General features: G+C 46.3%; 1 protein-coding gene across 2 annotated transcripts in view; it reads left to right on the top strand.

Annotated features, from left to right (window-relative positions):
* The window catches only part of ATP9B (ATPase phospholipid transporting 9B (putative)), a 2,250,419-nt gene that overhangs the window by 1,084,183 nt on the left and 1,152,752 nt on the right, over nt 1–13,484 (top strand). For both annotated transcript variants that reach the window (XM_069219789.1, XM_069219790.1), the window contains exon 10: nt 3,538–3,613. In XM_069219789.1, the coding sequence (XP_069075890.1) occupies nt 3,538–3,613 (76 nt within the window). The remainder of the gene's footprint in view (nt 1–3,537; nt 3,614–13,484) is intronic.

Raw genomic sequence — 13,484 nt, 5'->3', positions numbered from 1 at the left:
ATCCGGGCATGGGTGGTCCTCAGGATTCAGGCTGCAGGCATCATTGTGTTGGCCAGGAGGGGTCAACCCAGGGTGGATTCAAAGTTGGAATTGCTTGGGGGACCTTCTCTGGACCGGTTGGCCACCTGAACATGGGCTGTGGGTGTCAGATGCAGATTGGGCATGGCTCATGGATCCTGGGCAGTTACGAAGTCCTTCTTGGATGTGTCTTGTGGACAGGGCCGCTGTCCTCAAGAGTTCTGGTTCTTTCCTGGGCAGGCAGTCTACTGGCGGTTTGTAGAGGTCGCTGGTTCAGGATACATCACCTTTTTGTAGCATGATTCTTGCAGCTGAAGACAGGCTGGTAGGGCTGGGCCCAAGTCAGTTGTCTTCCGGAGTCTTCACTGCTGGGGTCCGCTCATCAGTCCTTCTTCTTCTTCTTCTTGAAGTTACCAGGAATTTGAAAGCAAGGTTTAAGGGTGCCCCTAAATAATAGATTGAGGGGCGTCACAGAGGTCAGAGGGCTGTAGCCAATGGCCACTGTCCCTGAGGATGGCTACACTCTTCCTGTGCTCACTCCCTTTGTGGCGGGGGCACATTTCTGTCCTGATTGGTTCCTCTCCTCCAAAACAAGATGGAGAATTATGGAAGGAGGGGGGACACACTAGGGGCGGTCCCAGCTGAAGTGGTCACTCCTCCTTGTGTTTCCTAATTTTCCCGAGGACCTGCAGCAAAAAGATGGGTTCACTCCAGGGGCAGGCATCTCCACTAGCTGGAGTGCCCTGGGGCACTGTAACTGGAGGCCTGAGGCTCACCGACAAGTGTTGCAGTTCCTGCAGGGGGAGGTGTGAAGCACCTCCATCCAGAGCAGGCTTTGGTCCTGACCCCAGAGACCACAAAGGCTCTCACCTCATTGGGTCAGAAACTTATCTGTTAGTGACAGGCAGCACCGACCAGTCAGACCTACACTAGAGTGTTTGTTGAAATACATAGGGCATCTCTAAGATGCCCTCTGTATGTAGTTTACAATAAATCCAACACTGACATCAGTGTGGGTTTAATGTGCTAAACTTTGCAGTCTTCAGTGAAGCCATCATGGAACTGTGGAGTTCATAATGACAAACTTGCAGCCCATGTACTCAATATAGCCACACTGCATTTACAATGTCTAAGAATGGACTTAGACCCATTAGTGGCATATTACTCCTGCAGCTATGCCCTCACCTGTGGTATAGTGCACCCTGCCTTAGGGCTGTAAGGCCTGCTAGAGGGGTGACTTACCTATGGAACAGGCAGTGGTTGGTTGCCAAGGCACAGAGAAAGGATTGCCATGTCACCTTTACCTTTTTCTCCCCACCAGCACACACAAGCTGCAGTGGACAGTCTTCATGTGTTTGGTGGGGTCCCCCTTAAGGTGGCATAATATGTGCTGCAGCCCTTAGGGACACTTCCTGGCCACAGAGCCCTTGTTACCACTGGTACCTTTTAGAAGGGACTTAGCTGTGTGCCAGGGGTGTGCCAATTGTGGAAGTAATGGTACAGTTTAGGAAAAGAACACTGGTGCTGTGGTCTGGTTAGCAGGTTCCCAGCACACACTCAGTCAAATCAGCATCAACATCAGGCAAAAAGTGGGGGGAGGTAACCATGCCAAAAGCGGCACTTTCCTACACCTAGGGCCTTCAGAGGATAGTCAAGGGGGGCAAGCAAAGGGCACCTCATGCTGTGATGACTCATGTGGTTCAGGAGGAGTATTTATTGTCAACCCCCCGGCATGTGCTGCAGTTTTGGTGGGTCTATGCAAGCCCTCGCAGCCCACCCCAAGAGTAGTGTGCTAGGAGGCAAGGAAACTGGTCCCCGTGAGGTGTGTGTGAAAGATTTGTGTCCAAGGCAGGGAGTTTGTCAGATGCAGTGCCACTGACCCCAGTGGCTATTGGAGGGTGACCCCTGCCTCCCTGAGGGCTGTCTACGGGGCCTATAAGACGGCAGGCGAGGCTTGGACTGTCAAGCTCCATGGAGCCTCAGGGCCTAGGGTGCTGTAAATATCTTCTGCCCATGGTTTGAGCGCACCTGCCCACCAGTTGGGAGCGGAGGCCCCTGAGTGCTGTGTTGGCGGCTCTGCGCTTCTGTGGGTGGTGGAGCCGAGGGGTGATGCCTCACAATGGGGGGAGGGGCTCATTCATTCACCATCCCCCCTCTGCATGCGGCCAGATGTGCCCCCACCAATGTCATCCTCTTACCGATACCACCCTAGGTGGTGTTTGGCCCAGGGCCAGGTCCACTCACCCATTAAATTCCACGAACCGGCGGCAGTCCAAGGGAAAAGATTACACCACCAGCCAAGCCTACTCCACTTGAGATTCGTTCGTCTGTTGGGGGGCGGAGGTTGAGGTGCTCCCACTGCAGCTCTGCGCTGCAGGGACCCTTAATTTTTCTTTTTCTGCTCTTCTCCAACCGGTCGCTGATTATGTCCCTGCTTCTGCTGCTCTCTCATCAGTGCTGCCTTCTGCGGTGCTGGTCTTAAGGTCGGGCCTGTCTTCCCGCGGGCCCCAAGTAGCTGGCTGTGGACCTGAAAGGGGGTCCATGTCACCAGCGAAGTGCACCCAGCAAAGTCCAGGGCAGCTGGGAGTGTTTGGTTGAGGTCCGCTTGCCCCCAGAAGCAGACAGTAGATCAGCCAGGCTGCTGCTCACTGCTTCTTCAGTGCAGCCACCATTTTACAGTCCAGGGCGCCTGCATCGGTGAACCAGCAGCGGCTGCACTTGTTGGGTTGGGGCCTCGGTGCCTGTTTAGTTGAGGCAGGCCTTTCCAGGGGAGGGAGCGATGTCATTGGGCCATCGGTGAGGCCTCCTATGGGGGGCAGGTATGCCGCTTCTGTTTGCTAAAGATCAGAGGAGACGTAGAGACCAGAGAATAAATCTCACTAATCTGCCATCTTGGCCACACCCCAACACCCCTATCTTAAAGATTTGTCTCTTGAGTATTAGTTTTTTTTTTTTTTTTCGTTTTTTTATTTTAAATAGTGATCTGTGCTGCCGTTGAGTAAATCTGATTTTCATATTGTAAACTGGTGGTGGACAGTCATACTACAGCAGTCACATTTCTCTCTTTCATTTACATTTTTCAAAATATTTTTGAAAATTCTTTGCTATAAAAACTAAAATGGCTATAGCCATAAGTTTTTGTACTTTGCTGCTCATTATCATGCACTCACAGAGAGTAAACAGATGATTGCATTTGATCTTTAGACTCAATACTTGTCATTGCTGCAGGAAAATAGTTTGATATACCTACCAATTTCACGTGAAACTGTTGTAACGCCTAGAATTATTGGTACCTGCTCATTTTGAAGATTTCTACCAGACTACACCTTCGAGTTGAGCATACAAGAAGAAGTATATCCTAATGGTTTTGGGGTGCAGTTCTGCGCAGCAGATTTTTAGACAATTCAGGTTTATTTTCTGTGAAGATCATCATTAAGTCTGACATTTATGAGGTGTTGTACAAGGTTAACTAGTGGGCAATATGCCTATGTTCCCTGACACATTTTTTTGTCTCCACAGGAAGACAGTGATCCATCAATCCATGAAAGCCTTAACATAGAAAACACACTGTGGGCAAGTACTGTTGTGGCTTCAGGTAAGGCATTGTTTAGCTTACTGGAAGTATTTCAATTCAAAATCAGTGAAAACAGACGAATAATTAAATTCTTTGGATGGGTCTCGCAGAATAACTTAAAGTCTTCTCTGCAAAATCTTCCGTAATACGAATTACATCCAGTTGTGTCCAAGAACATTATATAAATGATACCAGATTTTTAACAGTGCAGAAAATATATATTTTTCACCTTAGTGGAATACATGTTTTAACTGTATGAGTAGAGTTTATCCTGCTGCTCCAATCCCAAATATTCTTCCAGAACAACCCTGACTTGATTCTGCATGTCCTCTTGACCACAAACTTCCTTTTGTGGTAAATTACTGGGATCCACCCTCGACAAAAACTTGAATCTGCATTCCCTTTTTACGTGCTACCAAGATGAACATGTCACTACGGCAAATGGTGGCTGTTTTCCCAAAAGAAGACTTAAAAATAGTTGTTCAGTCTGTAGTCCTTTCAAGACTGATTTATAGTAACTCTCTACTAACTGAATGACATCCTCAAGATCCACCTTGCTCATTTTAAAGCACTGTTGCAGCTTGGTTAGTATTCTTCTCTAGAAGATCAGAAGACCCCAACCCTGATCTCTACAAACTGCCTTCCCCTAGGAGTAAAAAGACTTTTGAATTTGGCTTATGTAGTTCATAAAGAGATACTTACTGGGGTCTGCAAACTACCTATTACAGAAATAAAAACTGTCTGAAAGCCCAAGCTCTACATGAAGTGCAGATTCCAATAATAAGGAACCCTTCCCTCTGAATAAGGACGAATAATTTGCATATGGTCTACTCTTTCAACACTTAAATATTTGATCAGTGAGAATGCCACCTCTTCAGAACCCTTGATTTGGGTGAATTTGCAATGCAGTTTATAGATATTAGCAATAATTACCGCCTCTGTTTGTAAGAACATCCACATAGTGAATTCCATGTTATGTTGTGTGTTCTGCTTTACAAGTTACATTTTGTTTTTAACCAAGGAACCTCCTAATGGTAGTTTTTCTGACAACTGTAGCTGTGTAAGCTGTCCTGCTGGCTTCGGTGCCTGGAGTGTCCTAGCTTAATTGAAGCAGGAAGGAATCAGTGATGTGAAAAGAGAGTGCAAAGCTTCAGAAAGTATAGTGTTGGGTACCCAGTATTGTACAACTAACAACTTTTAGGTTTATACCATTAAGCTGACTTGAGAGGGACACTGTGTGAACATAAACAGAGTAAATTAAATGAGCAGTGACGTGGAGAAAGGCTGTGAAGCTCATGAAACAGGAGGCTTAATAACTTTAACATTTCTGTGTGGGACTGAACACATAACAGGTTGAAATATGGAGTTAAATAACAATTAGTGAAACATATTGTCTGTGTAAACCAAAAGATAAGAACAATAAATTATATGTAGGGTAAATGATAGATGGCACTATAAATGTATGGATTTATGGAAACCATTGGTATGAAACATACATTTAGCTAATAATGCATAGCTTCAATGATCTACTGTTTGATGTCCTGTATTACGGTGATATTTTGTTTTAAAGATATGTTGCTGTATTTTTTTCTTGTTGTGAACTATGTTTATCGTGAACTATATATATATACATATATATATATATATATTAGAATTTTTTTGTATAAAAGATGGAAGGTAAGAAGTAACCTAGAGTAAATTTGTTGTTTAACCTGTGTATGGTATACTAGATGCGTGAATTCATATGTGAGTTGAGTAAGAGGAGGAAAAGAGGAGTAGAGTGTAGCTATGTGGAACAAATATACTCTTGCATCCTCAATGTTCATTTTCACCAAGGGCTAAGTGTCCATCAGTGCATGGAAAGATACCCAAGAATATGTGAACATAGATACCACCTGGCTCACATCTGAACCTAATCCCCCTGGTGCCTTCTTAGCCTTCTCTCCTCAGACCTTTTGATCCACTTGAAGGAATCCCACGCCTTTACTCTGCTCTTCTGGAAGAGCATTTTAAGGGCACTGAGTTTTTTTAATAGAGACTTACTCCTACTAGTTTGTTAATCACCAGAATTCTTAAGCTACCCCTATGCTAAAAAGTACTTGTGAGTTAGCTATGCTGCACATACTGATAGCAATTACTGCTTCCTTTTGGGTAGGATACAGAAGAGTTGGTTACCTAACTGCGTTATTTGGTCCGATTTTGGTCTGCCAACAAAGGTATTGAACTAACTTGCTAAGAACCAAAAAGTAAATGGATATGATTATTAATAAACCCGGGCCCTTATTGTTTGACTATTTTCAGACTAGCCCAACACTGGTATATATATCGAAAGGTCGTAGTGGTATATAAATCACACCGCCTGTTGAACAAACGGAAATGTGAATAATGTAAACAGAGAACACAGCTGACTAGGGTGGTGCTTGGCTAATATCACGTGCCCTACTGCCAAGGCACGAACAACAATGGTCCAGTAGGTTCACTGTATTCTAGAGTATACAAAAATACCCAAGCACTCAAATAGCATTCCAAAATTAATTCAAAGTCTGTATGGTAAGGATTCACAGATAAGTCCAAACAAGTGAGTTTTATTGAAACATGGAAGATTCTGTGCCCCAAACTGCATATATTATCACAACAGCTGACAAGTGTTTTGTCACCATCCATGACTTTTTCAAGGCTAGAAGTACATAAAAGTACACATAGCAGTAACAGATTTCAAAAGGTTGATTCACATTAAAGCTTCAAATCTGAAGGTATGAAGAAAACTCGTCAAGGAAAAATCGCCTGTGACTGAGCCTGCATAATTGGTGTTTCCAGGAGTTATTGGATAGTCTAAGTAAGTTGATAGATGGCCAAGCTAAGGACCATCTTCCAAGTCACTTGCTCCCAGATAACACAAAAGGTAAGTCAATAATGAGACCCTTATAAGTCTCCCCCTGCCTCTCCAAACAGTAAACCTGTGCAGCGCCCAACTTCAAATTTACCTAGGCTTTTCATTTGCTGGCTTTGTTTGCTTTAGGGTCTCCAGGTTCAGTTCATCCCTCCCGTTGCCTAAACCGTGTTTCCTTTACCCCTCCCCCAACTCGCTTTCTGTTAACATGCCTGTAAATCTTGTTCTTATCTCCTAATAAGATAATTTCCTAATCATTTGCTGTGCATTCAGAGACTGAGGTCAAATGTCAGGCGCTGTCTTCCAAGAACGCTTGTTTACTTTTCTTTCTCTAACTTCAAAGTGAAAGGATTTATGTGACACTCTTGCTGAATACTGGGGTGGAAAGTGTTTTTTCTAGCACACAACGACATTTAAATGAACTGTGTATGCATTTTAGAATTATGAACACACGAAAGAAGCACATTTTTTTAATTTCTGAAGTGTGTTGGAAACAAATAATTTTTATTGGTATTTATAGCTAAAACAAAAACAATGAAACAGTCATTGCAACAGTAAGGAAGGAGGGGATAGGAGAAGTTGACCAAGCAGAAACAGAGCAGCATGAGGGAGGGGTAATGGGAGGTTGGCATTGTATGAAATATCATCTTGACATTGATTAGTACACCCTTAACCCGCACCCCCACGGATGTCTTGAGTTGGGGTACATGTAACCAGTGCATCTACCAACATAAAAGGGCTGCAGTGATTCATGGTATAAAAGCATTGGCGTCATTATCAATTTTTGACGGGGACATTTGTGGTGCTACTTACATGAATGTGCAGGCAGCAGGGTGTTGTGGCTTGGCACCAGTAATGTTTCACTTTGGCCTTGGGAGCCTCAGAAGAACAGGGTGCGGGTGCAGGGCTGCTAGCTGGTTGTTTATTCCCAGAGACAGGAGATGAGGGTGCCTGTTGTCGGACATATGAGAGGGACAGATCCCATATGTCATTAGGGCGTGAGTGCAGGAGCATCAGGTTCCAGACACGGGACAGCTGTTCCTGGCAGAATGTCACATCACGGAGCCATGCTTGTGTGGTAGGAACAGGTTTCCGGCCCCAGTGCACGCCGTTTGAGCAGTAGCATTACAATATGTCACTGGACATCGGGTGGCAAGTTCTTAACGTAGCCCAGCAGTCCTATCAGTGGTACGCAGGTAGGTAAGAGTCCAGTAATTGTGTGGATGTCAGAAACACCCGCTACCAGTAAGTCGCAGCTCTCAGTCAAAGCCATGCAAGGTGTAAAAAGGAGGCATTGCACATCAGAGGCAGCGGGAATCAGGGCTGAGCCCCAGGCTGAACAGCTGCATTGGGGAGCAGGTAGAGGAATTTAAACTGTATTAAACACAATCTGTAGTGTGGAAACAGCGCCTGGAACTGAAAGCAACAGTATGTCCACTGTTGTTTAATTATAGGGGGTCTGTGTCATCCTCCTATGCTGCGCGCACTGTGGGCACAGTAAGGGATGATGAGGTCTGCATACTGGTGTAGAGTCCTGTTATCAACTTGCGCGGCTAGTGGGATGTTGTAGTATGTGTTACAAGGCAGGGAGTGTCGGAGGGTGGGCTGGGAATTTGTCATGCAGCTGGTGCTGATTTGATAATAGAGTAGCCTGTCTAACAACATGGGGGTTGGGGAAGAGGTAGTTCAGGTTGTGGAATGAATTAGTTATCAGGATAGAGGTTTGGGTATGTTGCTGTGTAGCAGCTTTATTTCTCAGTCCCTCCCCCACCCAACGTACCATCCCGACCATGTCTGGCTGCCCTTGGGCCTTTTACAGCGCATAAAGTGCTGTGGATAGGAGCCTTGGGGATGGGCAGTCTTTTTCTATGGCAACGGGGGTTGGAATGGTGTCGGGTGTATCCAGTAATGTAGGTAAAGGGTGAGTTCACAGGGCATATAGTTGCATATCTGGTGCTCCCAGTCACCCTTGAGTAAGCAGCAGTGTGAGGAGATCACAATTCACGTGCGTCTGTTTACCTGCCAGATCAGGGTTGTGATAGCTGTCCATAAGCATTTAAAGAATGGGATAATGGAAGTTTGGTCCACAGTGGTAGTCTGTCTTCTAGCCAAGTGATGTGTTAGAAATGTGGTCTCTGGTTGGCAGTGGTTTGCACCCTTTCAAAGTGGGGACCCCGACTTTAGTCAACGTAAGGGAGCCACAGAGCTAAGATAATCCATGCTCTCACCCCCTTGGTAGCTTGGCACGAGCAGTCAGGCTTATCTCAGGAGGCAATGTGCAAAGTATTTGTACACACACAGTAACACAGTGAAAACACTACAAAAGGACTCTACAACAGTTTAGAAAAATAGACAATATTTTTGTGAATACAAGAAGACCAAAACGACAAACATTCAACATCACAAGCAAAGATATCACTTTCAAAAAGTTGCAAAGAGTCTTAATCCAGAGGAATCAATGGCTGTCTCTTTTTAACACCCAGTACCTGGGATGCGTCAAAAACAAAGATGATGCAGGTCGCAGAGGAGGTGAGGTGCTGGAAAACAGTGATGCGTCAGTTCCTTACTGACAGAGTAGGTGATGCGTCAATTCTCTCCTCATAGGAGAGGTAATGCGTCCGTTCCTTGCTAGCAGGGGAGGTGATGCATCGGTTCCTTGCTGGCAAGGGAGGTGATGCATCAGTTATCTCCCCTAGGAGAGGTGATGCGTCGGTTTCTGGTCACGCAGCCTCGGTTCCTTGCTGTGGTGTCTGACGATGCCTGGGAAAATTCAGATGCACCGTGATGATAGAGCCGCAGTGGAACTGGTGCTGTGTTGGTCCTGCAGGAGCTGAATCAAATCAGTCCTTCCACCACAAGGCAGGCGCTGCATCGATTCTTCTGCTGTAAGCTCGGCAATGCCTCAATTTTCAGCCACGGCACACTGATGCATGGATTTTCTTCCTCAGGACACCAGTTTCCAATTCCAAGGGCAAAGGGACTGGATTTGGCACTACTTGGCAAGTCAGAGCTCTCAGCAGAAGAGTCCAGGCACTGGCAGATAAAGACTTTGATGTGCCAGAGACTTCTTAATAGAAGGCAAGCTCAGTTCAAGCCCTTGGAGAACCTTGGAAAGTAGGATGTAGAAAGCAAAGTCCAGTCCTTTCACTCCCAGGACAGAAGCAGCAAGCAGAAGGCCTGGAAAACAAAACAGCAGGCAGAGTGGCAGTTCTCCCTACAGCATCCAGCTCTTCTTCCTGGCAGAGTATCCTCATGCCAGACGTGTTCTGCAGTTGTGTTCCCAGAGGCCCAATATTTATACTGCCTTCTGCCTTTGAAGTAGGCAAACTTCAAAGGAAAGTATTTGTAGTGCCAAGACCTTGCCTTTCCTGCCCTGGCCCCAACACTCCGGGGAGACTTCTTTGTGCAAGAACAGGCAGAGCCCTATCCAGGTCCTCCATCCACTATAGCCCAGGAAGACCCATCAGGATATGCTGGAAACACCTCAGCTTCCTTTGTGAGACTGTCTAGAGTGAATTCACAACCAGCCTGTCATCCTGACCCAGACGTGTATTCCACAGTCATGCAGAGGCACAATATGGTTAAACAAGAAAATGCCCTGTAGACGGGTCTCCGAGACCGCGTCTCCTCCTTCGGTGAACCGACAACCTTCGGCCGACTCCGTCACGTCACTTCCGCGTTCCCATGGTAACATGGGAACGCTATTGGACGCAACGAGAATGGACTTCCGGCGGCGGGGAGTTGAAGAGACGACGGACTCCCAGGAGAAAAGGACAGGACACCACGGAGCGGAGGAACGAAGACGGACCCGGAGACCAGAAAACGGAGGAACAGGACGATCGACGACTCTTCCTAGGAGCAGAGAAGACCAGCACCAATTCCAGGGATTCGCAGGAACAGAACACCCGAGGAACCCGCCACGACCCAGGAGGGTCGTGGCTTTCCAAGGTACGGTCCCTCCTGGGGACGAGGGAGGCCACAGTTTAAGGGGCACAGGGGAAGGGACCAGGGGAGGTGGGAGAGGGGAAAAGGGGTACGGCACCTACCCACTAGAAAGAGTACTACTCTCCCTCTATTTGGGAAGCACTAAGAAGTATTATCGGCACTGATAGAAAATACCACAACAATCACCTCCCCTCACCCTCTCAGTGGGATACCCTCACTCTCTCCCTCTGAATGATCCCTCCCCACCTATACCCCTAAGACAACCCCAGAACCACCCCACCAACTCACCTTCGCGTTTTCTGTTTTATTTTTCCGGTAAAACGAGCTGGAGCATCCAGAACTTGACAATAGCCGACCTAGAGGAGGGAAAAGGAAACAAGAAAGGACAACAATTCATAGAGAACTGAAACCCCAAACCCCAAGATCTACAACAAACATAGAACGGATACTGGACTGTTTCTCCAATTTTAAAGGAAAATAAAATATTGGTTTACCTACCCAATTACTCAGTCTCAGTCCTTTTTGTACCACCAAAGCCTGTCACAGTAGTGTCAGAAGTGGGATTTAAATTCCCGAAGGCTATTGGGCGGTATATACAATGAGTGACAAACCCACCCTAGAGGACATGATTAAACAGCTAGCGGAGGGTCAGCGTCATTTACAACTAGTATGGGAGGCACACCAACGGGAGGCCAAGGAAGACAGAGAGGCCCTACAATCGGCCCTAAAAAGCCAAGCTACTATCTTGGCAAACAACCAGCTTGTACATGAGACTGCGCTGCAGAAATTAACAGACACCATAGCAGCCAGCAAAGTACACCCCAATGTCCCGAGCTCCGTTTTACAAAAATTCCAGGAAGGGGAAGACCCGGACTCCTTCTTTACAAACTTTGAATGTGTGGCTTCCTCCGCTCAATGGCCTGAGGAACGATGGGGACAGTACATCGCGCCATTACTCATGGGAATTCTACAGACGACCTACCAAGCTGGTAATCCGGGAGGTACCACCCCATACAAGGACATAAAAAGGAGTATCCTGGAAAGGGTTGGTCATGATGTAGAGTATTATAGATTAAAGTTCCGGAAAGTGAAATGGGGACAGAATGAGGATCCGCGCACCTTTTACTTCCGGGTTAAAGATTTAGCATTAAAATGGTTGGGCCCTATAGGAACAACCAGGGAAGATGTGATAAAAACAAATATCCTTGAACAATATTTGGATTCCTTACCCAATAGAACTAAAAATTGGATAAGGCAACATCCCAAGGTAGATACGGAGCTCGCTATAGATCTGGCCTGTGCTTACCACCGGTCTACAGATGTGAAACTCCTACAGCCCAGACCAGCCATAAAACCCATACCAATCCCACCAAAACCAACCCCGAGGTACCCACTGGAAGACGCTGGGACACATAAACAGGGGGAGAGTCATCCAATGTATCTACCACAGTGTTTTAGCTGTGGGGAATGGGGTCATATAGCAAGGGTATGCCCCAGAAAATCAGATGGGGTTGAACCCATGGAGATAGGGGTTACCCGACGCAGGGTACTATGTACCGGAAAGGGGATTCCTAAATTCAAACAAGTCATCAAAATAAACGGACGCTTCCGCTCTGCCCTCATTAATTTGGGTTGTAGTCAATCCGTAATCCGAAAAGACTTAATAGACCCCATAGACTTGACCACAAGCCAATGGGTCACTATTTGTTGTATACATGGCGATAAAGAGCAATATCCCCTGGCAATAGTCGAGGTGGAATGGGGTGAATATCACGACTTCCTCCCTGTAGGGGTTATGGACCAGTTGATTGAAGACTGTATTATCGGGACTGATTATATCCGGTTCCATCATCTCTTAGACCGAACCCAGAAAGAGAACCCAGAGTGGTGGACCGAAGCCCCGTTTTCCAATAGCTTTATTGAATGCCCCCCGAGCCGCAGAAAGCTCACCAGAAGCGAGAAAAGACAAGAGAAAATGAAATTTCAGGAAGCCAGAGAGGAGACAAGACCCAACAGGGTAGTAGCAGAGACTAGTAACGCACCAGTAACCTTTCGAACCTGCCAGAGAGAAGACCCTACCCTCACTCATGCCTGGAGAAAAGCTAAAACTGAAGCCACAAATGAGGTGGGTCCTTATTTTCTAGTACAGAAAAACCTTCTTTATGGAATTACCACATCTACCACAGGAGAAACCAAACAACAATTATTGGTTCCGGAATTATATAGGAACCAAGTACTCTTTTTTAGCACATAATCAGCCAGGAGGGGGCCATTCCGGTAGGGAAAAGACAGAGGAATACCTCCTACAGAGGTTTTATTGGCCGGGGGTCTATGCCCACATTAGGAGGTACTGCTTACAATGTCCCAGATGTCAACTTACAGAACCGGGAATACCCCGGAAAGCACCCTTGCAGCCTCTACCCATTATTGACATTCCCTTTAACCGGGTGGGTATGGATTTAATCGGCCCACTACTTCCATCATCCAGGGGACACACATATATTCTGGTCATAGTAGACTATGCCACGAGATACCCCGAAGCCCTTCCCTTATCAAGTATGACTACAAAAACGGTGGCACAAGCCATGATAACAGTCTTCACCTGGACAGGTTTTCCCCAATAGATCCTTACTGATCAAGGCACCCCGTTCATGTCAAACCTTATGAAACAGATATGTCGATTATTGGGAATTACTCAAATAAAAACGTCTGTCTATCACCCCCAAACGGATGGTTTAGTGGAACGCTATAACCGAACCATAAAGACACTATTGAGGAAAATAGTAGACGACTGTGGAAGGGATTGGGATCAAAAGTTACCCTTAGTTCTTTACGCCATCCGGACACACGAACAGTCCTCTACGGGTCATAGCCCATTCAAATTGGTCTTTGGGAGACAACCACGTTGTCTTCTGGACATGGCAGCTGAAACCTGGGAAGAGGAAGAAGAGGAAGGGAAACCATTGCTAGAATATGTCCATAATCTAAAAACCCACTTACAAAACCTATGGGAAGATGTACGGCGACATCTCGAGAAGGCCCAAGACAATCAAAAAG

This window comes from Pleurodeles waltl, chromosome 2_2, assembly GCF_031143425.1.
Source record: "Pleurodeles waltl isolate 20211129_DDA chromosome 2_2, aPleWal1.hap1.20221129, whole genome shotgun sequence".
NCBI lineage: Eukaryota > Metazoa > Chordata > Amphibia > Caudata > Salamandridae > Pleurodeles > Pleurodeles waltl.
Note: the sequence above shows the minus strand (reverse complement) of the source record. Positions and strands in the feature narration are given on the sequence as shown.